The 24,896-nt window shown below is 45.2% G+C and overlaps 1 protein-coding gene across 1 annotated transcript in view; it reads left to right on the plus strand.

The window, feature by feature from the left end:
• Positions 1 to 733: 733 nt before the first annotated feature.
• The window catches only part of LOC109876052 (RAC-beta serine/threonine-protein kinase), a 32,883-nt gene continuing 8,720 nt past the window's right edge, over positions 734 to 24,896 (plus strand). Inside the window, exons 1-5 of the mRNA XM_031795460.1 lie at positions 734 to 833; positions 22,469 to 22,634; positions 22,821 to 22,952; positions 23,233 to 23,344; positions 23,613 to 23,763. Coding sequence (XP_031651320.1) covers positions 22,589 to 22,634; positions 22,821 to 22,952; positions 23,233 to 23,344; positions 23,613 to 23,763 — 441 coding nt within the window. The 5' untranslated portion in view covers positions 734 to 833; positions 22,469 to 22,588. The remainder of the gene's footprint in view (positions 834 to 22,468; positions 22,635 to 22,820; positions 22,953 to 23,232; positions 23,345 to 23,612; positions 23,764 to 24,896) is intronic.

The raw sequence follows: 24,896 nt of genomic DNA on the forward strand, positions 1-24,896 counted from the left end.
TCTATGTTTGAGTGTCAGTGATCACTTTCAGGCGCTAATGGTGCAACTGGGAACTTTCTTTTGTTTTATCAACTGGGAACTCGGAAAAGGGATGAGGTGAAGTCATGACGGAAAAGTCGGAGCCCGAGTTTCCAACATTGAATATGAAATTGGATGACCATTCAAGATTTTTCAGTCAGAGATCGTTTTTTCCCAATTGTTTCATGTAGGGAGGCCTCTCAATACGTCATATCCTGTTTGTGCGCGTGTGGAGGGTTGCTGTTCTGTCTGGTTTGGACAGGGCCTGCTGATATAACCAAAGATATTTTATAAATAAACCAAGATAGACCACATCTTGTCGTTTCCAATGTGAACAAATTAGTCTTAGTGGGCAGAACAAGCAAGGAGGAGGGCAGAGCCAAGCATGCGCAAGCGATATCTTATTGGCGCGTTCTCGTAAACATCTGCGTATTTCCGTTAGGGAACGCCTACTCTGTAGTGCGCGTGTGAAATAACTCAATTCTTCTTTGCACTCCTTCTAAACAGCACGATTTTTAAATAATTTTGCAAATGTTGAAGTCTACAAAGCTTAGTCCGTTCTGTTCATAACATATTCTAGTTTTGGGAACAGAACTATATTGAGATGAAATGTTTAATTGATGCTTTATGTCGGCCAAAATCCATCTCGTTCCATATTCTCCCATTGCCCGCCAGTGGGCTTCCTTTCACTACCATTTTTGGTAGTGAGTGGAAACGTCAACCGGATGCTTCACATATATATATCCAGTGAAATATCTGTCTCCTTGTTCTATCTGTGATATAACTGAAGCACCAGCAATAACAAGGGACTGAAGGTAAAAGCAAATATTTTTTTATAACGTAAAAGGGAGATCAATAATACTTCAAATGAATAGATATAAACTGTAACTCAATCATAAAGATTTGTAATTATTTAAAAGTTGACTAGTCGCAACTAACGTACAATTTCGCGAGTTCACGCGACCCATTACTATCTTGTTAGTAGGTAACTAACCTGCGACAACATGCCGCCGTTGTTGGAAGAAAAACAAGCTCAGCGGACATTCGTTGGTTGTTTTTTGGAGGCAGTGTGATCACTGGTAGAGGTCAATTAATTTTGTAAACATCAGTCATTGGTAGCTAGGTACGCTTGCTAACAGTACTACAGTAGATGGCTAGCTAACCGGCCATTGTTCACAGCAGGTCTGACCGAGACAAACTCAGTTCGAAGAGTGTGTTAACGAACCATTATCCAGGTGTCATTGCTGTTCATTCACCCACACCTCCATGCAGTTGTCTCGTTTTATCTGTCAACAACATTATGACTGGGACAGGTGTAGATATCGACCTAGCCGATTAAACTGAACTCCACGATTTATGATGAGTTGAGTCGGCTAATATCGACCCAGGGTCACTGCTCGACATAACGTTACTCTGAAAAGGCCCGGCATTTGAGGCTTGTCCGCTTCAGTGGAAGTTGCCCAATTTCTGTTTCATTCAGTAACGTTATTTAGCTAAGTTGTATCACCCAAAACAGTTTTGCTTTTAAAAGTAGAAACCCACCTAGTCGATGCTGTTTCAAGTCTAACGGTTTTTGAATTTGTATCAATTCAAGTGGCTTACTAGTACCGAATTCCATTAACAACATTGAGGCATTAAATAGCCAACAGATTTACACTTGATTAGTTTAATAATAGATTTGGAATTGACTGAGTGGAAGGGATCCATTTGATTGTATCTCTGCTAACAATACAGTTCAAACAGACACACCAGTCACTTCTGTGTAATGCCTGGCCCCTCCCACTGTTAGTAGTTTTATTGTGCTAACAGATAAACATTGAACATTTGACGACTCTCCCATCACCCAATAGTATATGGTTAGATTGATGTAGCCTAGCCTGAAGCAGAACATGTTGTCCTTTGTATGTTTCTAGGCACTGACAATGCTGGTTCCCCCAAAAACTATCACTTATTTTAAATTAGTCTCTATTTTGAAAGTTGAGAACTTGATTGCTGACATGCAAAACATTTTGGGACTATATCAACAATGGACTAATAGGTTTTGGTTGGAGTTTTCCTTTAAGAGATTTGGGACAGTAACTAAAGGTCGCTGGTTTGAATCCCCAAGGTTAAAAATATGCCGGTGTGCCCTTGAGCAAGGCACTTAACCCCAATTGTTTCTGTAAGTTGCTCTGGATCAGCTTGTCTGCAAAATGACTCAAATGTATAATGTTATGCTATATCTGCCATCTTGCCACGATCATGGAGCTGGGAAGCAGAATGTTTAGGATCGCCACAGACGACTGGCCTATTAGTAGGTAGATGTAGGGAAAAGCTCATCCTCTAAAGCGGAACAACTTTGCTTGTGATTCCTTGAAATTCACACCGTGACATGATGACCTGCAATTTGAATTGTGCTTTGGTAGATGCTTGAGAGCATCAGCTGCTCCAGACAACTGTGTGATCACTGTCTCCGTAGCCGATGTAAGACCTTTTAAACAGGTCAACATTCACAAGGCCGCAGGGCCAGACTGATTACCAGGACGTGTATTCCGAGCATGCGCTGCCCAACTGGCAAGTGTGTTCACTGACATTTTCAACCTGTAACTGACTGAGTCTGTAGTACCGACATGTTTCAAGCATACCATCCTTGTCCCTGTGCCCAAGAACACTAAGGTAACCTGCCTAAATGACTATGACTACCGACCCTTAGCACTCACGTCTGTAGCCATGAAGTGTTTTGAAAGGCTGGTCATTGCTCACATCAACACCATTATCCCAGAAACACTAGACTCACTTCAATTTGCATACCGCCCCAACAGATACACAGACGATGCGATCTCTTTTGCACTCCACACTGCCATTTCCCACTTGGGCAAAAGGAACACCTATGTGAGAATCCTATTCCTTGATTACAGCTCAGCGTTTAACACCACCATAGTGCCCTCAAAGCTCATCAATAAGCTAAGGACCCTGGGACTAAACACCTCCCTCTGCAACTGGATCCTGGACTTCCTGATGGGCCGCAGGTGGTAAGGGTAGGAAACAACACATCCGCCACGCTGACCCTCAACACAGGGGCCCCTCAGGGGTGCGTGCTCAGTCCCCTCCTGTACTCCCTGTTCACTCATGACTGCACGACTTCAGCACCATCATTAAGTTTGCAGATGACACCACAGTGGTAGGCCTGATCACCGACAATGACGACACAGCCTATAGGAGGTCGTCAGAGACCTGACCATGTGGTGCTAGGACAACAACCTCTCCCTCAACGTGATCAAGACAAAGGAGATGATTGTGGCCTACAGGAAAATGAGGACTGAGTACGCCCCCATTCTCATCGACGGGGCTGCAGTGGAGCCGGTCGAGAGTATCAAGTTCCTTGGTGTCCACATCACCAACAAACTATCATGCTCCAAACACACTAAGACAGTCATGAAGAGGGCACAACAAAGCCTATTCCCCAGGAGACTGAAAAGATTTGGCATGGGTCCTCAGATTCTCAAAAGGCTCTACAGCTGCACCATCGAGAGCATCCTGACTGGTTGCATCACTGCCTGGTATGGCAATTGCTCGGCCTCCAACCGCAAGGCACTACAGAGGATCGTGCGTATGGCCCAGTACATCACTGGTGTCAAGCTTCCTGCCATCCTGGACCTCCATACCAGGCTGTGTTAGAGGAAGGCCCAAAAAAATGTCCAAGACTCCAGCCACCCTAGTTATAGACTGTTTTCTCTGCTACCGCACGGCAAGCGGTTCCGGAGGGCCAAGTCTAGGTCCAAAAGGCTTCTTATCAGCTTCTATCCCCAAGCCATAAGACTGCTGAACAATTCATCAAATGGCTACCTAGACTAATTGCATTGTGTCTCCCCCTCTTTTATGCTGCTGCTGCTCTGTTTATTATCTATGCATAGTCACTTTAACTCTACCTACATATATAGCCTCGCTACTGTTATTTAACATTTTCTTTTTGACAAATACAGTTTTATTTGACACTGCAGTGTTCAGGCATGTTGCGATGTGTCTCTATCCAAGGGATGGGCAAGTGCCATACCTGCAGAGAGCCTGTCTCATCTCTTTACCTGGCATCACCAGAGTACCAGTACTGTACCCTATGTCATAGAGGTCGACTGACTGATTTCTCAACGCCGATACCGATTATTGGAGGACCAAAAAAAGCTGAATACCGATTTAAATCGGACGTTTTGGATTATTTTTTTTATTTTTTTATTTTACCCCCTTTTCTCCCCAATTTCGTGGTATCTAATTGTTAGTAATTACTATATTGTCTCATCGCTACAACTCCCGTACGGGCTCGGGAGAGACGAAGGTCGATAGCCATGCGTCCTCCGAAACCCAACCAAGCCGTACTGCTTAACACAGCGCTCATCAAACCCGGAAGCCAGCCGCACCGATGTGTCGGAGGAAACACTGTGCACCTGGCGACCTTGGTTAGCGTGCACTGCGCCCGGCCCGCCACAGGAGATGCTGGTGCACGATGAGACAAGGATATCCCTACCGGCCAAGCCCTCCCTAACCCGGATGACGCTAGGCCAATTGTGCGTCGCCCCATGGACCTCCCGGTCACGGCCGGCTGCGACAGAGCCTGGGAACCCAGAGACTCTGGGTGGCACAGCTAGCGCTGCGATGCAGTGCCCTAGACCACTGCGCCACCCGGGAGGCCCTTATTATTATTTTATATATTTTTATACACAGTTGAAGTCGGAAGTTTACATACACCTTAGCAAAATACATTTAAACTCAGTTTCACAATCCTAATCCTAGTAAAAATTCCTTGTCTTAGGTCAGTTAGGATAACCATTATTTTAAGAATGTTAAATGTCAGAATAATAGTAAAGCAAATTATTTATTTCAGCTTTTATTTCTCACATCACATTCCCAGTGGATCAGAAGTTTACATACACTCAATTAGTATTTGGTAGCATTGCCTTTAAATTGTTTACCTTGGGTCCAACGTTTTGGGTAGCCTTCCACGAGCTTCCCACAATAAGTTTGGTGAATTTTGGCCCATTCCTCCTGACAGAGCTGGTGTAACCGAGTCAGGTGTGTAGGCCTCCTTGCTCACACACACTTTTTCAGTTCTGCCCACAAATGTTCTATAGGATTGAGGTCAGAGCTTTGTGATGGCCACTCCAATACCTTGACTTTGTTGTCCTTAAGCCATTTTGCCACATCTTTGGAAGTATTCTTGGGGTAATTGTCCATTTGGATGACCCATTTGTGACCAAGCTTTAACTTCCTGACTGATGTCTTGAGATGTTGCTTCAATACAGCCACATAATTTTCCACCCTCATGATTTCATCTATTTTGAAGTGCACCAGTCCCTCCTGCAGCAAAGCACCCCCACAACATGATGCTGCCACCCCCGTGCTTCACGGTTGGGATGTTGTTCTTCGGCTTGCAAGCCTCCCCCTTTTTCCGCCAAACATAACAATGGTCATTATGGCCAAACAGTTCTATTTTTGTTTGAACAGACCAGATGACATTGCTCCAAAAAGTACGATCTTTGTCCCCATGTGCAGTTGCAAGCAGTAGTCTGGCTTTTTAATGGCGGTTTTGGAGCAGTGGCTTCTTCCTTGATGAGCGGCCTTTCAGGTTATGTCGATATAGGACTTGTTTTACTGTGGATATAGATGCTTTTGTACCTGTTTCCTCCAGCATCATCAAAAGGTCCTTCACTGTTGCTCTGAGATTGACTTGCACTTTTCGCACCAAAATACGTTCATCTCTAGGAGACTGAGCGCGTCTCCTTCCTGAGCGGTATGACGGCTGCATAGTCCCATGGTGTTTATACTTGCGTACTACTGTTTGTACAGATGAACGTGGTACCTTCAGGCATTTGGAAATTGCTCCCAAGGATGAACCAGACTTGTGGAGGTCTACAATTTATTTTCTGATGTCTTGGTTGATTTCTTTTGATTTTCCCATGATGTCAAGCAAAGAGGCACTGCGTTTGAAGGTAGGCCTTGAAATGCATCCACAGGTACACCTCCAATTGACTCAAATGATGTCAATTAGCCTATCAGAAGCTTCTAAGGACAACGCAAATAGTCCGGGTAGCCATTTGATTATCTGTTCAGGAGTCTTATGGCTTGGGGGTAATAACTGTTGAGAAGCCTTTATGCGAAGTAGAGAGAACGGTCTATGACTGGGGTGGCTGGGGGTCTTTGACAATTTTTAGGGGCTTCCTCTGACACTGCCTGGTGTAGACGTCCTGGAAGGCAGGCTGCTTTGCCCCAGTGATGTACTGGGCCATACGCACTACCCTCTGTAGTAGCTTGCGGTCGGATGCCGAGCAATTGCCGTACCAGTCAGGATGCTCTCGGTGGTGCAGCTGTAGAACCTTTTGAGGCTCTGAATACCCATGCCAAATCTTTTTAGTTTCCTGAGGGGGAATAGGCTTTGTTGTGCCCTCTTGACTACTGTCTTGGTGTACTTTGACCATTCTAGTTTGTTGGTGATGTGGACACCTAGGAACTTGAAGCTCTCAACCTGCTCCACTACGTCCCTGTCGATGAGAATGTGGGTGTGCTCGGTCCTCCTTTTCCTGTAGTCCACAATCATCTACTTAGTCTTGGTTACGTTGAGGGATAGGTTGTTATTCTGGCACCACCTTGCCAGGTCTCTTACCACCTCCTATGGGCTGTCTCGTCGTTGTCGGTGATCAGGCCTACCACTGTTATGTCGTCTGAACTTAATGATGGTGTTCGAGTCGTGCCTGGCCATGCAGTCGTGGGTGAACAGGGAGTACAGGAGGGGACTGAGCATGCACTCCTGGGGAGCTCCAGTGTTGAGGATCAGCGTGGCAGATGTGTTGCAACCTACTCTCACCACCTGGGGGTGGCCTGTCAGGAAGTCCAGGATCCAGTTGCAGAGGGAGGTGTTCAGTCCCAGAATCCTTAGTACCGTCAAAGCTCATCACTAAGCTATGGTGTTGAACGCTGAGCTGTAGTCAATGAATAGCATTCTCACATAGGTGTTCCTTTTGTCCAGGTGGGAAAGGCCAGTGTGGAGTGCAATAGAGATTGCATCAGCTGTGGATCTGTTTGGGCGGTATGCAAATTTGAGTGGGTCTAGGGTTTCTGGGATAATGGTGTTGATGTGAGCCATTACCAGCCTTTCAAAACACTTCATGGCTACGGACGTGAGTGTTATGCACTCCGTCGGCTAAGGAGAGCGTGATCACACAGTTGTCCGGAACAGCTGATGCTCTCATGCATTCCTCAGTGTTGCTTGCCTTGAAGCGAGCATAGAAGTGATTTTTAGCTCGTCTGGTAGGCTCGTGTCACTGGGTAGCTCACGGCTGTGCTTCCCTTTGCACACCCTGCCCTGCCACATAAGACAAGCGTCGGAGCCGGTGTAGTGCGATTCAATCTTAGCCCTGTATTGTTTGCTTTGCCTGTTTGATGGTTTGTCGCAGGGCATAGCAGGATTTCTTTTTAGCTTCCGGGTTAGAGTCCCATACCTTGAAAGCGGCAGCTCTACCCTTTAGCTCAGTGCCAATGTTGCCTGTAATCCATGGCTTCTGGTTGGGGTATGTACTAGAGGTCGACTGATTAATCGGAATGGCCGATTAATTGGGGCCGATTTTCAAGTTTTTCACGACAATCGGAAATTGGTATTTTTGGGCGCTGATTTAAATGTTTATTTTTTTATATACCTTTATTTAACTAGGCAAGTCAGTTAAGAACACATTCTTATTTTCAATGACGGCCTAGGAACAGTGGGTTAACTGACATGTTCAGGGGCAGAACGACAGATTTTCACCTTGTCAGCTCAGGGGACCAATCTTGCAACCGTACAGTTAACTAGTCCAACGCTCTAACCATTGCACTCCACGAGGAGCCTGCCTGTTACGCGAATGCAGTAGCAGGTAAATTGCTAGCTAGAATAATTTTGCACGCCCAATCTTTCAGTTTTTGATTTGTTAAAAAAGTTTGAAATATCCAATAAATGTCGTTCCACTTCATGATTGTGCCCCACTTGTTGTTGATTCTTCACAAAAAAATACAGTTTTATATATTTATGTTTGAAGCCTGAAATGTGGCAAAAGGTCGCAAAGTTCAAGGGGACCGAATACTTTCGCAAGGCACTGTACATGGCACATATTGCATATTGGCACATATTACTTTCTTCTCCAACACTTTGTTTTTGCATTATTTAAACCAAATTGAACATGTTTCATTATTTATTTGAGGCTACATTTATTTTATTGATGTATTGTTGTAATTATTACAAATAAATGTAAAAAGAATTGGCCGACTTAATTGGTATCAACTTTTTTGGTCCTCCAATAATCGGTATTGGCGTTAAAATCATAATCGGTCGACCTCTAGTATGTACGTACAGTCTCTGTGGGGACGACGTCCTCAATGCACTTATTGATAAAGCCAGTGTCTGATGTGGTGTACTCCTCAATGCCATCAGAACAATCCCGGAACATGTTCCGGTCTGTGTTAGCAAAACAGTCCTGTAGCTTAGCATCTGCTTAATCTGTCCTCTTTTTTTATAGATCGAGTCACTGGTGCTTCTTGCTTTAATTTTTTTTTTTTAACCTTTTTATTTAACCAGGTAGGCAAGTTGAGAACAAGTTCTCATTTACAATTGCGACCTGGCCAAGATAAAGCAAAGCAGTTCGACAGATACAACGACACAGAGTTACACATGGAGTAAAACAAACATACAGTCAATAATACAGTATAAACAAGTCTATATACAATGTGAGCAAATGAGGTGGGAAGGGAGGTAAAGGCAAAAAGGCCATGGTGGCAAAGTAAATACAATATAGCAAGTAAAACACTGGAATGGTAGTTTTGCAATGGAAGAATGTGCAAAATAGAAATAAAAATAATGGGGTGCAAAGGAGCAAAATAAATAAAATTAAATACAGTTGGGAAAGAGGTAGTTGTTTGGGCTAAATTATAGGTGGGCTATGTACAGGTGCAGTAATCTGTGAGCTGCTCTGACAGTTGGTGCTTAAAGCTAGGGAGGGAGATAAGTGTTTCCAGTTTCAGAGATTTTTGTAGTTCGTTCCAGTCATTGGCAGCAGAGAACTGGAAGGAGAGGCGGCCAAAGAAAGAATTGGTTCTGGGGGTGACTAGAGAGATATACCTGCTGGAGCGTGTGCCACAGGTGGGAGATGCTATGGTGACCAGCGAGCTGAGATAAGGGGGGACTTTGCCTAGCAGGGTCTTGTAGATGACATGGAGCCAATGGGTTTGGCGACGAGTATGAAGCGAGGGCCAGCCAACGAGAGCGTACAGGTCGCAATGGTGGGTAGTATATGAGGCTTTGGTGACAAAACGGATTTCACTGTGATAGACTGCATCCAATTTGTTGAGTAGGGTATTGGAGGCTATTTTGTAAATGACATCGCCAAAGTCGAGGATTGGTAGGATGGTCAGTTTTACAAGGGTATGTTTGGCAGCATGAGTGAAGGATGCTTTGTTGCGAAATAGGAAGCCAATTCTAGATTTAACTTTGGATTGGAGATGTTTGATATGGGTCTGGAAGGAGAGTTTACAGTTGTAGTGGAAAATCGATTCAAACATGACACGACCAAGAACTTTGAATTCAATGATAGACTTTTAATACACCCGTATCATAAGCCGGAGAGCCCCGCGGGACCCACACCTTTTCAGAGCACTCGCTCTGACTTTTTATACACACAATCCATGAATCCATCCTACTTCGTGCATCCTGCTTGTTCAGCCCAGTAACGCCCACATCTGCTTTCGGTCAGATTAAAAATAATGACAAGACCCTTCTTTTGACATAAAGATAATATACATCCCCCTTTCCTGTGACTAGCTGTTCTGGTCGCCTTCTCTTCATATGTTTGTATAAGATTAAACAGACTTGTGTCTCCCCTACGATGTAACTGATATCTGTAATTCGTCTGGGGTCATTTGGCTGACACCCTCCTTCATATATCACTCTGACCTTTGTATATCCAGTCATTTCTAGGCGTCTGTGTCTGCATTCCTTTAGTGTTCCCGGCTATTCCATACTCCCATGGTCTTTCTCTGCTTTCTGTCCTATACAATAGACAATGCATTTTACCAGAACAGGAAATTAACCCATACATGTATCTTTTCTTGTATTACTATAATCATGTATATGATTTTCTCCCACACAGTCTAACCAGACACCTAAGTATTTGTAGTTGTCCACGTATTCTAAGTCAGAGCCGTCCAGAGTAGTGATGTTGGACAGGCGGGTAGGTGCAGGTAGCGATCGGTTGAAGAGCATGCATTTAGTTTTACTTGTATTTAAGAGCAATTGGAGGCCACGGAAGGAGAGTTGTATGGCATTGAAGCTTGCCTGGAGGGTTGTTAACACAGTGTCCAAAGAAGGGCCGGAAGTATACAGAATGGTGTCGTCTGCGTAGAGGTGGATCAGAGACTCACCAGCAGCAAGAGCGACCTCATTGATGTATACAGAGAAGAGAGTCGGTCCAAGAATTGAACCCTGTGGCACCCCCATAGAGACTGCCAGAGGTCCGGACAGCAGACCCTCCGATTTGACACACTGAACTCTATCAGAGAAGTAGTTGGTGAACCAGGCGAGGCAATCATTTGAGAAACCAAGGCTGTCGAGTCTGCCGATGAGGATGTGGTGATTGACAGAGTCGAAAGCCTTGGCCAGATCAATGAATACGGCTGCACAGTAATGTTTCTTATCGATGGCGGTTAAGATATCGTTTAGGACCTTGAGCGTGGCTGAGGTGCACCCATGACCAGCTCTGAAACCAGATTGCATAGCAGAGAAGGTATGGTGAGATTCGAAATGGTCGGTAATCTGTTTGTTGACTTGGCTTTCGAAGACCTTAGAAAGGCACGGTAGGATAGATATAGGTCTGTAGCAGTTTGGGTCAAGAGTATTCCCCCCCTTTGAAGAGGGGGATGACCGCAGCTGCTTTCCAATCTTTGGGAATCTCAGACGACACGAAAGAGAGGTTGTCTAGCCCGGCTGATTTGTAGGGGTCCAGATTTTGCAGCTCTTTCAGAACATCAGCTGAATGGATTTGGGAGAAGGAGAAATGGGGAAGGCTTGGGCGAGTTGCTGTTGGGGGTGCAGTGCAGTTGTCCGGGGTAGGAGTAGCCAGGTGGAAAGCATGGCCAGCCGTAGAAAAATGCTTATTGAAATTCTCAATTATGGTGGATTTATCAGTGGTGACAGTGTTTCCTATCTTCAGTGCAGTGGGCAGCTGGGAGGAGGTGTTCTTATTCTCCATGGACTTTACAGTGTCCCAGAACTTTTTTGAGTTAGTGTTGCAGGAAGCAAATTTCTCCTTGAAAAAGCTAGCCTTGGCTTTTCTAACTGCCTGTGTATAATGGTTTCTAGCTTCCCTGAACAGCTGCATATCACGGGGGCTGTTCGATGCTAATGCAGAACGCCATAGGATGTTTTTGTGTTGGTTAAGGGCAGTCAGGTCTGGGGAGAACCAAGGGCTATATCTGTTCCTGGTTCTAAATTTCTTGAATGGGGCATGTTTATTTAAGATGGTTAGGAAGGCATTTTTTAAAAATATCCAGGCATCCTCTACTGACGGGATGAGATCAATATCCTTCCAGGATACCCCGGCCAGGTCGATTAGAAAGGCCTGCTCGCAGAAGTGTTTCAGGGAGCGTTTTACAGTGATGAGTGGAGGTCGTTTGACCGCTGACCCATTACGGATGCAGGCAATGAGGCAGTGATCGCTGAGATCTTGGTTGAAGACAGCAGAGGTGTATTTAGAGGGCAAGTTGGTTAGGATGATATCTATGAGGGTGCCCGTGTTTAAGGCTTTGGGGAGGTACCTGGTAGGTTCATTGATAATTTGTGTGAGATTGAGGGCATCAAGTTTAGATTTTAGGATGGCTGGGGTGTTAAGCATGTTCCAGTTTAGGTCGCCTAGCAGCACGAACTCTGAAGATAGATGGGGGGCAATCAGTTCACATATGGTGTCCAGAGCACAGCTGGGGGCAGAGGGTGGTCTATAGCAGGCGGCAACGGTGAGAGACTTGTTTTTAGAGAGGTGGATTTTTAAAAGTAGAAGTTCAAATGTTTGGGTACAGACCTGGATAGTAGGACAGAACTCTGCAGGCTATCTTTGCAGTAGATTGCAACACCGCCCCCTTTGGCAGTTCTATCTTGTCTGAAAATGTTGTAGTTTGGAATTAAAATGTCTGAATTTTTGGTGGTCTTCCTAAGCCAGGATTCAGACACAGCTAGAACATCTGGGTTGGCAGAGTGTGCTAAAGCAGTGAATAGAACAAACTTAGGGAGGAGGCTTCTAATGTTAACATGCATGAAACCAAGGCTATTACGGTTACAGAAGTCGTCAAAAGAGAGCGCCTGGGGAATAGGAGTGGAGCTAGGCACTGCAGGGCCTGGATTCACCTCTACATCGCCAGAGGAACATAGGAGGAGTAGAATAAGGGTACGGCTAAAAGCTATGAGAATTGGTCGTCTAGAACGTCTGGAACATAGAGTAAAAGGAGGTTTCTGGGGGCGATAAAATAGCATCAAGGTATAATGTACAGACAAAGGTATGGTAGGATGTGAATACAGTGGAGGTAAACCTAGGCATTGAGTGATGAAGAGAGAGATATTGTCTCTAGAAACATCATTGAAACCAGGAGATGTCATTGCATGTGTGGGTGGTGGAACTAATAGGTTGGATAAGGTATAGTGAGCAGGACTAGAGGCTCTACAGTGAAATAAGCCAATAAACACTAACCAGAACAGCAATGGACAAGACATATTGACATTAAGGAGAGGCATGCTTAGTCAAGTGATCAAAAGGGTCCAGTGAGTGGAGAGGTTGGTTGGGGATCACGGTGATTTAGACAGCTAGCCAGGCCATCGGTAGCAAGCTAGCATAGGATGGAGGTCTGTTGTTAGCCACCTCTTGCGTTCCGTCAGTAGATTAGTGTGGTTCCGTGTGGTAGAGGGGATTAATCCAAATCACACAACAACAACAAAAATAAAAACAATAGATATAGTTATAGAGGCCCAAGAAGAAAACATAATAATAATAAAAATAAATAAATTGTCCGATTGTCTATTCAGATAGCAGCCGGTAAGACAGCTAACGGTTAGCAGGCCGCAGATGGGCATTCAGGTAACGTCGCGACGGAGGAGCCAGCCGGATAAACTCCTTCGGGTAGATAACGTCGGCAGTCCAGTTGTGAAGGCTCGGTGGGGCTCCGCGTAGGCAGTAAAACGGGTCCGGATAGGTGACTGCAGCCCAGGAGTGATTGACGGAGCTGGCTAGCTCCGGAATAATTGATGTTTGCTCCGGAATCGACGAAGGCCGATAGTCACACGGATAGCAGCTAGCTAGCTGTGAGATCCGGGTATGAATGTCCAGAGAGCAGTCGAAATCCAGGGACATGAGAGAAAAATTGGTCCGGTATGTTCCGTTCCGAGCCGCGCTGCGCCGTACAGAACTGGCGATAGATTTTCGAGCTAAAGGATAGCTGATGACCACAAACCGTGGTTAGCTGAATACTAACGATTTGCCAGTAAAGAAGCTAACTAGCTTCTGATTAGCTTCTGGCTAATTTCAGGCTAGCTTCTTGGAGTTTCTGGCTAGATTCTGGCTAGTTTCAGGCTAGCTTCTGGCTAGCTTCTGACTAGTTTCAGGCTAGCTTCTTGGAGTTTCTGGCTAGCTTCTTGGAGGATTACAGATTTGAGGTAAATAATACTTTTTTATAAATATAAATTGGTGAGGCGGGTTGCAGGAGAGTTTTGAAGATGAGTTGATGGAAAATAAAAATAAAAAAAAGTTGTGTATATATATATATATATATATATACATACATACATACATACATACATACATACATACATACATACATACATACATACATACATACATACATACATACATACATACATACACACAGGACAAGACGAGGACAAAAGACGTCTGAACTGCTATGCCACCTTGGTGAATCTAAGGAGGAGGATAGAGTTGTGGTCGGATTTACCAAATGGAGGGAGAGCTTTGTACGTGTCTCTGTGTGGTGTAAAGGTGGTCTAGAGTTTTAGTTTTTTTCCTCTGTTTGCACATGTGACATTCTGGTAGAAATGAAGTGAAACATATTTAAGTTTCCCTGCTTTAGAGTCTCCGGCCACTAGGAGCGCCGCCTTTGAGTGCTTTCCCCCATTTGGCAAAGTAGGCTGTGATTTGATACTAAATTAACATTCATCACATTGATTATATGCAACTCTCCTTCCAGACTCATATTAAACATCTCCAATCCAAATTTAAATCTGGAATCTGCTTCCTATTTCGCAACAAAGCATCCTTCACTCACGCCGCCAAACTTACCCCCTTAAAACGGACTATCCTACCGATCCTCAACTTCGGCGATGTCATCTACAAAATAGCTTCCAATACTCTACTCAGCAAACTGGATGCAGTCTATCACAGTGCCATCTGTTCTGTCACAAGTCCCTTATACCACCCACCACTGAGACCTGTATGCTCTAGTCGGCTGGCCCTCGCTACATATTCGTCGCCAGACCCACTGGCTCCAGGTCATCTATAAGTCTATGCTAGGTAAAGCTCCGCCTTATCTCAGCTCACTGGTCACGATAACACCCACCCGTAGCACGCGCTCCAGCAGGTCTATCTCACTGGTCATCCCCAAAGCCAACACCTCCTTTGGCCGCCTGTCCTTCCCATTCTCTGCTGCCAATGACTGGAACGAATTTCAAAAATCGCTGGAGACTTATATTTCCCTCACTAACTTTAAACATCAACTAAGCAATCGCTGCAGCTGTACATATTTATTTATTTATTTATTTACCTTTATTTAACCAGGTAGGCAAGTTGAGAACAAGTTCTCATTTACAATTGCGACCTGGCCAAGATAAAGCAAAGCAGTTCGACAGATAAAACGACACAGAGTTACACATGGAGTAAAAACAAACATACAGTCAATAATGCAGTATAAACAAGTCTATATACAATGTGAGGTGAGAAGGGAGGTAAAGGCAAAAAAGGCCATGATGGCAAAGTAAATACAATATAGCAAGTAAAATACTGGAATGGTAGTTTTGCAATGGAAGAATGTGCAAAGTAGAAATAAAAAATAATGGGGTGCAAAGGAGCAAAATAAATAAATTAATTAAAATTAAATACAGTTGGGAAAGAGGTAGTTGTTTGGGCTAAATTATAGGTGGGCTATGTACAGGTGCAGTAATCTGTGATCTGTAAATAGCCCACCCAATCTACTTACCTCATCCCCATATTGTTTTTATTTACTGGTGTGCAAAAGAGCAGAAAAGTATCTCTACTTGCATATAATCATCTGCTCATCTATCACTCCAGTGTTAATCTGCTAAATTGTAATTACTTTGCTACTATGGCCTATTTATTGCCGTACCTCCTCATGCCATTTGCACACACTGTATATAGACTTTATTATTTTTCTATTGTGTTATTAACTGTATGCTAGTTTATTCCATGTGTAACTGTGCTGTTTGTGTCGCACTGCTTTGCTTTATCTTGACCAGGTCGCAGTTGTAAATGAGAACTTGTTCTCAACTAGCTTACCTGGTTATATAAAGGTGAAATAAAAACATGGTACTACCATGATGGTAGCAGTAATTCTGTTTGTCTTGCTCCTCTAGTGCAGTGGTTCCCAAACTGGGGGGGGGGGGGGGCTTGAGGGGTCGGCAGGGGGGACTCTGTCCGGCTTTTAACTTACTCTTTAAAGTTTTAATAGTAGAATGAACCAGGTGTAATTTCGAAATTGGGTGGTGTATCGTCAGTTCCTCTTGTCATGTCAGTCATTGCATACTTAAGTTATTTATAACTTGTCAGAAATGTCCAGATCAACTAGCCCGTGTCAGCTAATGTTTGAGAGGTAGCTGAGAGGTAGCTGAGAGGTAGCTGAGAGGTAGCTGAGAGGTAGCTGAGAGGTAGCTGAGAGGTAGCTGAGAGGTAGCTGAGAGGTAGCTGAGAGGTAGCTGAGAGGTAGCTGAGAGGTAGCTGGCAGTTATTTGGTTGTGTAGCCAAGTGATGCACTGCCCATCCGGCTGTTACACTACAAGTTGGGGATTATTTGATAGTGGGGTGCCCATAGTGACCGGGAGTGCTGCCAGCCTGTGCCGGGGCAAGCTGCGACAGGTGTCTGCTGGGTTCTAACTGGGCAGAGCTGGCTGCAGAACAGACACAGACCTAACACTGTCTGGTGATGAGGATCCACATACACACGGGCAGGGGGTGGTCAAAAAGAGGAGTCCGTCAACACAGACTTGTCGGTTAATTGAAAAACATGTCAACCTTGATGATCACATTTTTTGCACTCCTCACTTTATACATGCATGCCTGTGAAGGCGTCCGCGTGCTTCCCATCCAAAACAGTTTGGAACAGACAGTGACGTAGTGATGTAAGGCACTGCATCTAAGTGTGTCACTACAGTCCCTGGTTCGAATCCAGACTGTATCACATCTGACCGTGATTGGGAGTCCCATAGGGCGGCACATAATTGGCCCAGCGCCGTTCAGGAATTTGTTCTTAATTAACTGACTTGCCTAGTTATATTTTTTATTTATTATGACAATTTGGTTTTGGCCTTTGGCAAAGGTTTTTTTCTGGAGGCAAGCTGAAGTTCGGAAGCCGAAGTCTAAACGCCATCGGTGATTGGACAACAGTAGGGATGCTTCAATGTGGTGTTTGTCATTCAACGATACACAAATAATTTTCATGCACATTTTTTTTACTTGAAATACTCTACCAAACATCCTATTTAGGTGTAAAATTGAGAGCCTAAAATCTACTCAGCAAAAACTTCTAAATTAATTACAGATTTCTTGAGTTATCTTACATTCATTCTGATGAGTTTGAGGAAGCCTTAAGAGGCTGCATTTCTGTTTACAACCCTCAGCAGTTCTTCAGTGGAAGTAGGGCAATTCCATGGTAACAGAAATACGTGGACTTTGATTTTTCACTTTAAAATGTATACCTAAATTAATGTTTTTTGTTCAAGTTTAACAAACAATAGAACAATGCACTGCTTTTAACAATTTCCATAAAACACGTTACAAAAACATATTTAGAGGTAGAACTGTGCAGATACAAAGTTGAGTAACCATATAAAACTGAGGGAGATTTTACTGTAATTCTGTTACTAAACAGTTTGTTTTAGAGCGTATGTACCAAGCCTTACTTTACCATTGTACAGGTGAGGTGATCAGCACCAAGTAGCCTTATGCCATTGAAGCCTTTGGGTGGGCTGCCTAAGTGTTTCTTTTTCGGGTCGCCAAAATGGAAAATGGAACACAAGGTGTAAACTTAAACAACTATAACCAGATATAAAGTATGTAGAATAGATAGTGTGTGTGTGTATGTTATATATATATACAATCGCAGCAAAAAAATAACCGTCAACTGTGTTTATTTTCAGCAAGCTTAACGTGTAAGTATTTGTATGAACATAACAAGATTCAACAACTGAGACATAAACTGAACAAGTTCCACAGACATGTAACTAACAGAAATGGAATAATGTGTCCCTGACAAAGGGGGATTCAAAAGTAACAGTCAGTATCTGGTGTGGCCACCAGCTGCATTAAGTACTGCAGGGCATCTCCTCCTCATGGACTACACCAGATTTGCCAGTTCTTGCTGTGATTTTTCCACCATTTTTCCACCAAGGCACCTGCAAGTTCCCAGACATTTATGGTGGGAATGGCCCTAGCCCTCACCCTCTGATCCAACAATCCCATTGAGCACGTCTGGGACCTGTGATCCGGGCTCTTCGCTGGCTATGGCAGAACACTGACATTCCTATCTTGCAGGAAATCAGGCACATAACGAGCAGTATAGCTGGTGGCATTGTCAGGCTGGAGGGTCATGTCAGGATGAGCCTGCAGGAAGGGTACCACATGAGGGAGGAGGATGTCTTCTCTATAACGTAGAGTGTTGAGATTGCCTGCAATGACAACAAGCTCAGTCCGATGATGCTGTGACACACCGCCCCAGACCATGATGGAACCTCCACCTCCAAATCAATCCCGCTCCAGAGTACAGGCCTTGGTGTAACGCTCATTCCTTCGACGATAAACACGAATCCGACCATCACCCTGGGTGAGACAAAACCACGACTCGTCAGTGAAGAGCACTTTTTGCCAGTCCTGTCTGGTCCAGCGATGGTGGGTTTGTGCCCATAGACAACGTTGTTGACGGTGATATCTGGTGAAGACCTGCCTTACAAACAGGCCTGCAAGCCCTCAGTCCAGCTTCTCTCAGCCTATTGCGGACAGTCTGAGCACTGATGGAGGGACGGTGCGTTCCTGGTGTAACTCGGGCAGTTGTTGCCATCCTGTACCTGTCCCGCAGGTGTGATGTTCAGATGTACCGATCCTGTGCGGGTGTTGTTACGTGGTCTGCCACTGCGAGGATGATCAGCTGTCCGGCCTGTCTCCCTGTAGCGCTGTCTTAGGCCTGCCTACTGTCTGTAAGCTGTTAGTGTCTTAACGACTGTTCCACAGGTACATGCTCATGAATGCTTGTTCAATGAAACAAACAATGGGAAACGGTGTTTAAACCTGTTACACACACAGTTGAAGTCGGAAGTTTACAAATACACTGCTCAAAAAAATAAAGGGAACACTAAAATAACACATCCTAGATCTGAATGAATGAAATATTCTTATTAAATACTTTTTTCTTTACATAGTTGAATGTGCTGACAACAAAATCACACAAATTATCAATGGAAATCAAATGTATCAACCCATGGAGGTCTGGATTTGGAGTCACACTCAAAATTAAAGTTGAAAACCACACTACAGGCTGATCCAACTTGGATGTAATGACCTTTAAAACAAGTCAAAATGAGGCTCAGTAGTGTGTGTGTGGCCTCCACGTGCCTGTATGACCTCCCTACAACGCCTGGGCATGCTCCTGATGAGGTGGCGGATGGTCTCCTGAGGGATCTCCTCCCAAACCTGGCCTAAAGCATCCGCCAACTCCTGGACAGTCTGTGGTGCAACGTGGCATTGGTGGATGGAGCGAGACATGATGTCCCATATGTGCTCAATTGGATTCAGGTCTGGGGAACGGGCGGGCCAGTCCATAGCATCAATGCCTTCCTCTTGCAGGAACTGCTGACACACTCCAGCCACATGAGGTCTAGCATTGTCTTGCATTAGGAGGAACCCAGGGCCAACCGCACCAGCATATGGTCTCACAAGGGGTCTGAGGATCTCCTCTCGGTAGCTAATGGCAGTTAGGCTACCTCTGGCGAGCACATGGAGGGCTGTGCGGCCCCCCAAAGAAATGCCACCCCACATCATGACCGACCCACCGCCAAACCGGTCATGCTGGAGGATGTTGCAGGCAGCAGAACGTTCTCCACGGCGTCTCCAGACTCTGTCACGTCTGTCACATGTGCTCAGTGTGAACCTGCTTTCATCTGTGAAGAGCACAGGGCGCCAGTGGCGAATTTGCCAATATTGGTGTTCTCTGGCAAATGCCAAACGTCCTGCACGGTGTTGGGCTGTAAGCACAACCCCCACCTGTGGACGTCGGGCCCTCACACCACCCTCATGGAGTCTGTTTCTGACCGTTTGAGCAGAAACATGCACATTTGTGGCCTGCTGGAGGTCATTTTGCAGGGCTCTGGCAGTGCTCCTCCTGCTCCTCCTTGCACAAAGGCGGAGGTAGCGGTCCTGCTGCTGGGTTGTTGCCCTCCTACGGCCTCCTCCACGTCTCCTGGTAGCGCCTCCATGCTCTGGACACTACCCTGACAGACATAGCAAACCTTCTTGCCACCGCTCACATTGATGTGCCATACTGGATGGGCTGCACTACCTGAGCCACTTGTGTGGGTTGTAGACTCCGTCTCATGCTACCACTAGAGTGAAAGCACCGCCAGCATTCAAAAGTGACCAAAACATCAGCCAGGAAGCATAGGAACTGAGAAGTGGTCTGTGGTCACAACCTGCAGAACCACTCATTTATTGGGGGTGTCTAACTAATTGCCTATAATTTCCACCTGGTGTCTATTCCATTTGCACAACAGCATGTGAAATTTATTGTCAATCAGTGTTGTTTCCTAAGTGGACAGTTTGATTTCACAGAAGTGTGATTGACTTGGAGTTACATTGTGTTGTTTAACCTCTCGGAACTACATTAATTAGCATAGCGCAACGGTCAAATAATCTTACTAGAAAATTTTCATATTCATGAAATCACAAGTGAAATATAGTGAAACACAGCTTAGCCTTTTGTTAATCACCCTGTCGTCTCAGGTTTTGAAATTATGCTTTACAGCGATAGCAAGACAAGCTTTTGTGTAAGTTTATCGATAGCCTAGCATAGCATTATGTCCACCTAGCAGCAGGAAGCTTGGTCACGAAAATCAGAAAAGCAATACAATTAACCGTTTACCTTTTGATCTTCGGATGTTTTCACTGACAAGACTCCCAGTTAGACAGCAAATGTTCCATAAAGATTATTTTTATACCCAAAATACCTCCGTTTGTTGGTCACGTTATGTTGAGGAATCCACCTGAAATTCCAAATTATATCCATATTATCAACAGAAATATGGCAAATGTTTTTTAGAATCAATCCTCAAGGTGTTTTTCAAATATCTATTCGATAATATATCAACCGGGACAGTTGTCTTTTCAGTAGGACCGGGAGGAAAAATGGCTACCTCTCTCTTTTACGCAATAATCACTCTGAGAGCCATCAGCTGGCCACTTACGCAATGTGTTCGTTTACGCTCATTCTTCAACATAAAGGCGTGAAACTACGTCAAAATGCTGTAGACACCTTAGGGAATACGTAGAAAAATGAATCTGGTTGTTATCCATTTCAATGGGCAATAGGAATGCATAGAAAGACAGGGGTTTCAAAATAAGGGTCACTTCCTGATTAGATTTTTCTCAGGATTTCGCCTGCAATATCAATTCTGTTATACTCACAGACAATATTTTTACAGTTTTGGAAAATGTTGACTGTTTTCTATCCTAAGCTGTCAATTATATGCATATTCTAGCATCTGGTTCTGAGAAATAGGCAGTTTACTTTGGGAACGTTATTTTTCCAAAAATAAAAATAGTGCCCCCTAGCTTCAAGAGGTTTTAAGTGTTCCCTTTATTTTTTTGAGCAGTATAGCAGTATAGCACTACTTTGCATGGCACAAGTAATTTTTTAACAATTGTTTACAGACAGAGTATTTCACCATTCTAGTGGGTCAGAAGTTTACATGCACTAAGTTGACTGTGCCTTTAAACAGCTTGGAAAATTCCAGAAAATTATGTCATGGCTTTAGAAGCTTCTGATAGGCTAATTGACATCATTTGAGTCAATTGGAGGTGTACCTGTGGATGTATTTCAAGGCCTACCTTCAAACTCAGTGCCTCTTTGCTTGACATCATGGTAAAGTCAAAAGAAATCAACCAAGACCTCAGGAAATAAAATTGTAGACTGGTTCATCCTTGGGGGGGGGGGGCTTTGCAAGCCAATGAACACCATCCTAACTGTGAAGCACGGGGGTGGCAGCATCATGTTGTGGGGGTGCTGTTGAACTTAAAAATGGATGGCTTCATTAGAGAGAAAAATGATGTGAAGATATTGAAGCAACATGACCTAAAACAGGGATTTTTTAAAACTAGGATTAAATGTCAGGAATTGTTAAACTGAGTTTTATTGTATTTGACTAAGGTGTATGTAAACTTCCGACTTCAACGGTGTGTGTGTGTAATAGATATCTATCTCGCTCTCTCAAAGATTGAGTTAAAAATTATATAAATAGCAATTGCCAAACTAAAAGCTTGACAGTCAGGGAGAATGGAACATTTCCAAAACCAATTCATTTGGCACTATTAATTTTGTTATGAGCATAAGAACACAGCATTAGCCATGGCAAAATGCATAGAACTGCAGGAAACTAGCTTTTAAAACTGAAAAATCTTCTCTCAGCTTCATGGCTGAGTATGTAAAATCGCATGATATTAGTTTATTTTTATTTTTATATAATTAAAAGAAATCTCTGCTCCTTGGAGAAATGTGTAGAATTGCATGAAATTGCCTCAAAAATGTAAATAATTCTCTGCAGCGCCAAGATGTGGGGCCTCAAATTGTCTATAAAATGTTGCTGCCCTGACAGCCCTACACTCATTGCCACGTCTACAACCTACGCCCCTTTTTGATCCAGGAAAACACCCTGGCCTGTGTACCTGGTTAACTTAAACTGGGTACCGAAAATAGGAAAGTCACTGTTAGACATCTGACCATGCCTCTAATTTAAAGTTTACATTACATACATCTTGAAGAGGTGACATTTACGTAATCGTCATGCGGACAATCATTTTCCATTGTCATAAACCTACAATGAGTATTCGGGTATTTTCAAAAAAAAAAATATGAAAATGTATCCTCTTTCAATTGTGGTTAATATCTTGGTATCTTTGATCTTTCTGTCCCCTAGGCACTGTGAGACATTTTCGTCAGAGACACATCTGACTCCCTTCCCCAGCAGTCACATCTCCCCTTCCCTGTATTTCCCCTGTGACCCCCACCCTGAGCCCCAGCAGTCCTCCGCCCCAGCATGAATGACATCAGTGTGGTCAGAGAGGGCTGGCTCCATAAGAGGGGTGAGCTGAGATGAGCTTCACTCATCGCTGTCTCACAGTGTCTCTGTTTCTAGGACACTGTGAGTCCACTCAGAATTAGTTAAACCCTAATATGTATGGCTCATGTGCCTCTCTCTCACTCTGCCCCTCTCTCTCTTCCCCTCTCTCCCCCCTCTCACTCATGCCCTTCTCCCTCCCTCCCTGCAGGAGAGTACATTAAGACGTGGAGGCCGCGGTACTTCATCCTGAAGAGTGATGGCTCCTTCATCGGCTACAAGGAGAAGCCAGAGATGTCGTCCGACCATAGCCTCCCACCCCTCAACAACTTCTCTGTGGCAGGTTGGTCTCTGTCATTTCTTGGCCAACTTCTAGAGCCTGGTGGTACTTGGATGATGATGATGATGAGTTTCCTAGTCATGTTCACACAGATTGGCTCTCCTTTGATTCCTTGTGTCCATCAGCAGGAAGAACAGTTTCCTCTCCTTGAATCCTCACTTTATGAGCTACTGTTTTGAGGAGGTGTAGAGAGAATGGGAGGAGAGGAATCAAGGGAAGACTGTTGAGATTCACCCAGTGTCTACAGTAGCACACTCAAACCTCTATTACTCCCTGTCTGCAGAGTGCCAGCTGATGAAGACAGAACGGCCCAGGCCCAACACTTTTGTCATCCGCTGCCTACAGTGGACCACAGTCATAGAGCGCACCTTCCACGTGGAGAGTAACGAGGAAAGGTGAGAACGGAAAGTTCCAGAGGCAGGGACAATGTGGAAGAGTTGACTGGGTATTTGTTTATCTGTAAACTGGGCAATGCCCTCCTTCTACAAGTTGTTATTTTTACTTCACCAACTTTCAGGATTAGAGGTCTGCAATTGACCCCATTAGTGACCTCACTAGTTAATCACCCTCATACCCACCGTATCCACACACACACTCAGTCAGTGTAGATTCATGTCTTTTGGGCTTGAAGTGGTCTACATTGAACTCCCTCTCCCCTTCCAGGGAGGAATGGATGCGGGCAATCCAAGCGGTGGCCAACGGCCTGAAGACGCGAGTGGAAGAGGCTCCCATGGACATAACGTTTGGCTCCCCCAGCGACTGCAGCGGCATGGAGGAGATGGAGGTGGCCATGTCCAAGTCCCGCAACAAAGTGGTCAGTGTTCTCCTGTCCCCCTACCAACCTAGCAGACCCGTCGGTGTTCTCCTGTCCCCCTACCAACCTAGCAGACCTGTCAGTGTCCCCCTACCAACCTAGCAGACCTGTCTGTGTTATCCTGTACCCCTACCAACCTGGCAGACCTGTCAGTGTCCCCCTACCAACCTGGCAGACCTGTCAGTGTCCCCCTACCAACCTAGCAGACCTGTCTGTGTTCTCCTGACCCCTACCAACCTAGCAGACCTGTCAGTGTTATCCTGTACCCCTACCAACCTGGCAGACCTGTCAGTGTCCCCCTACCAACCTGGCAGACCTGTCAGTGTCCCCCTACCAACCTAGCAGACTTGTCAGTGTTCTCCTGTCCCCCTACCAACCTGGCAGACCTGTCAGTGTTCTCCTGTCCCCCTACCAACCTGGCAGACGTGTCAGTGTCCCCCTAGCAGACCTGTCAGTGTCCCCCTACCAACCTGGCAGACGTGTCAGTGTCCCCCTAGCAGACCTGTCAGTGTCCCCTACCAACCTAGCAGACCTGTCTGTGTTCTCCTGTCCCCCTACCAACCTGGCAGACCTGTCAGTGTCCCCCTACCAACCTGGCAGACGTGTCAGTGTCCCCCTAGCAGACCTGTCAGTGTCCCCTACCATCCTAGCAGACCTGTTAGTGTTCTCCTGTCCCCCTACCAACCTGGCAGACCTGTCAGTGTCCCCCTACCAACCTGGCAGACCTGTCAGTGTCCCCCTACCAATCTGGCAGACCTGTCAGTGTTCTCCTGTCCCCCTACCAACCTAGCAGACCTGTCAGTGTTCTCCTGACCCCCTACCAACCTGGCAGACGTGTCAGTGTCCCCCTAGCAGACGTGTCAGTGTCCCCCTACCAACCAGCAGACCTGTCAGTGTCCCCCTAGCAGACCTGTCAGTGTCCCCCTAGCAGACCTGTCAGTGTCCCCCTAGCAGACGTGTCAGTGTCCCCCTAGCAGACCTGTCAGTGTCCCCCTAGCAGACCTGTCAGTGTCCCCCTAGCAGACGTGTCAGTGTCCCCCTACCAACCTGGCAGACGTGTCAGTGTCCCCCTAGCAGACGTGTCAGTGTCCCCCTAGCAGACCTGTCAGTGTCCTCCCAGCAGACCTGTCACT

This window comes from Oncorhynchus kisutch, linkage group LG18 (genome assembly GCF_002021735.2).
Source record: "Oncorhynchus kisutch isolate 150728-3 linkage group LG18, Okis_V2, whole genome shotgun sequence".
Lineage (NCBI taxonomy): Eukaryota > Metazoa > Chordata > Actinopteri > Salmoniformes > Salmonidae > Oncorhynchus > Oncorhynchus kisutch.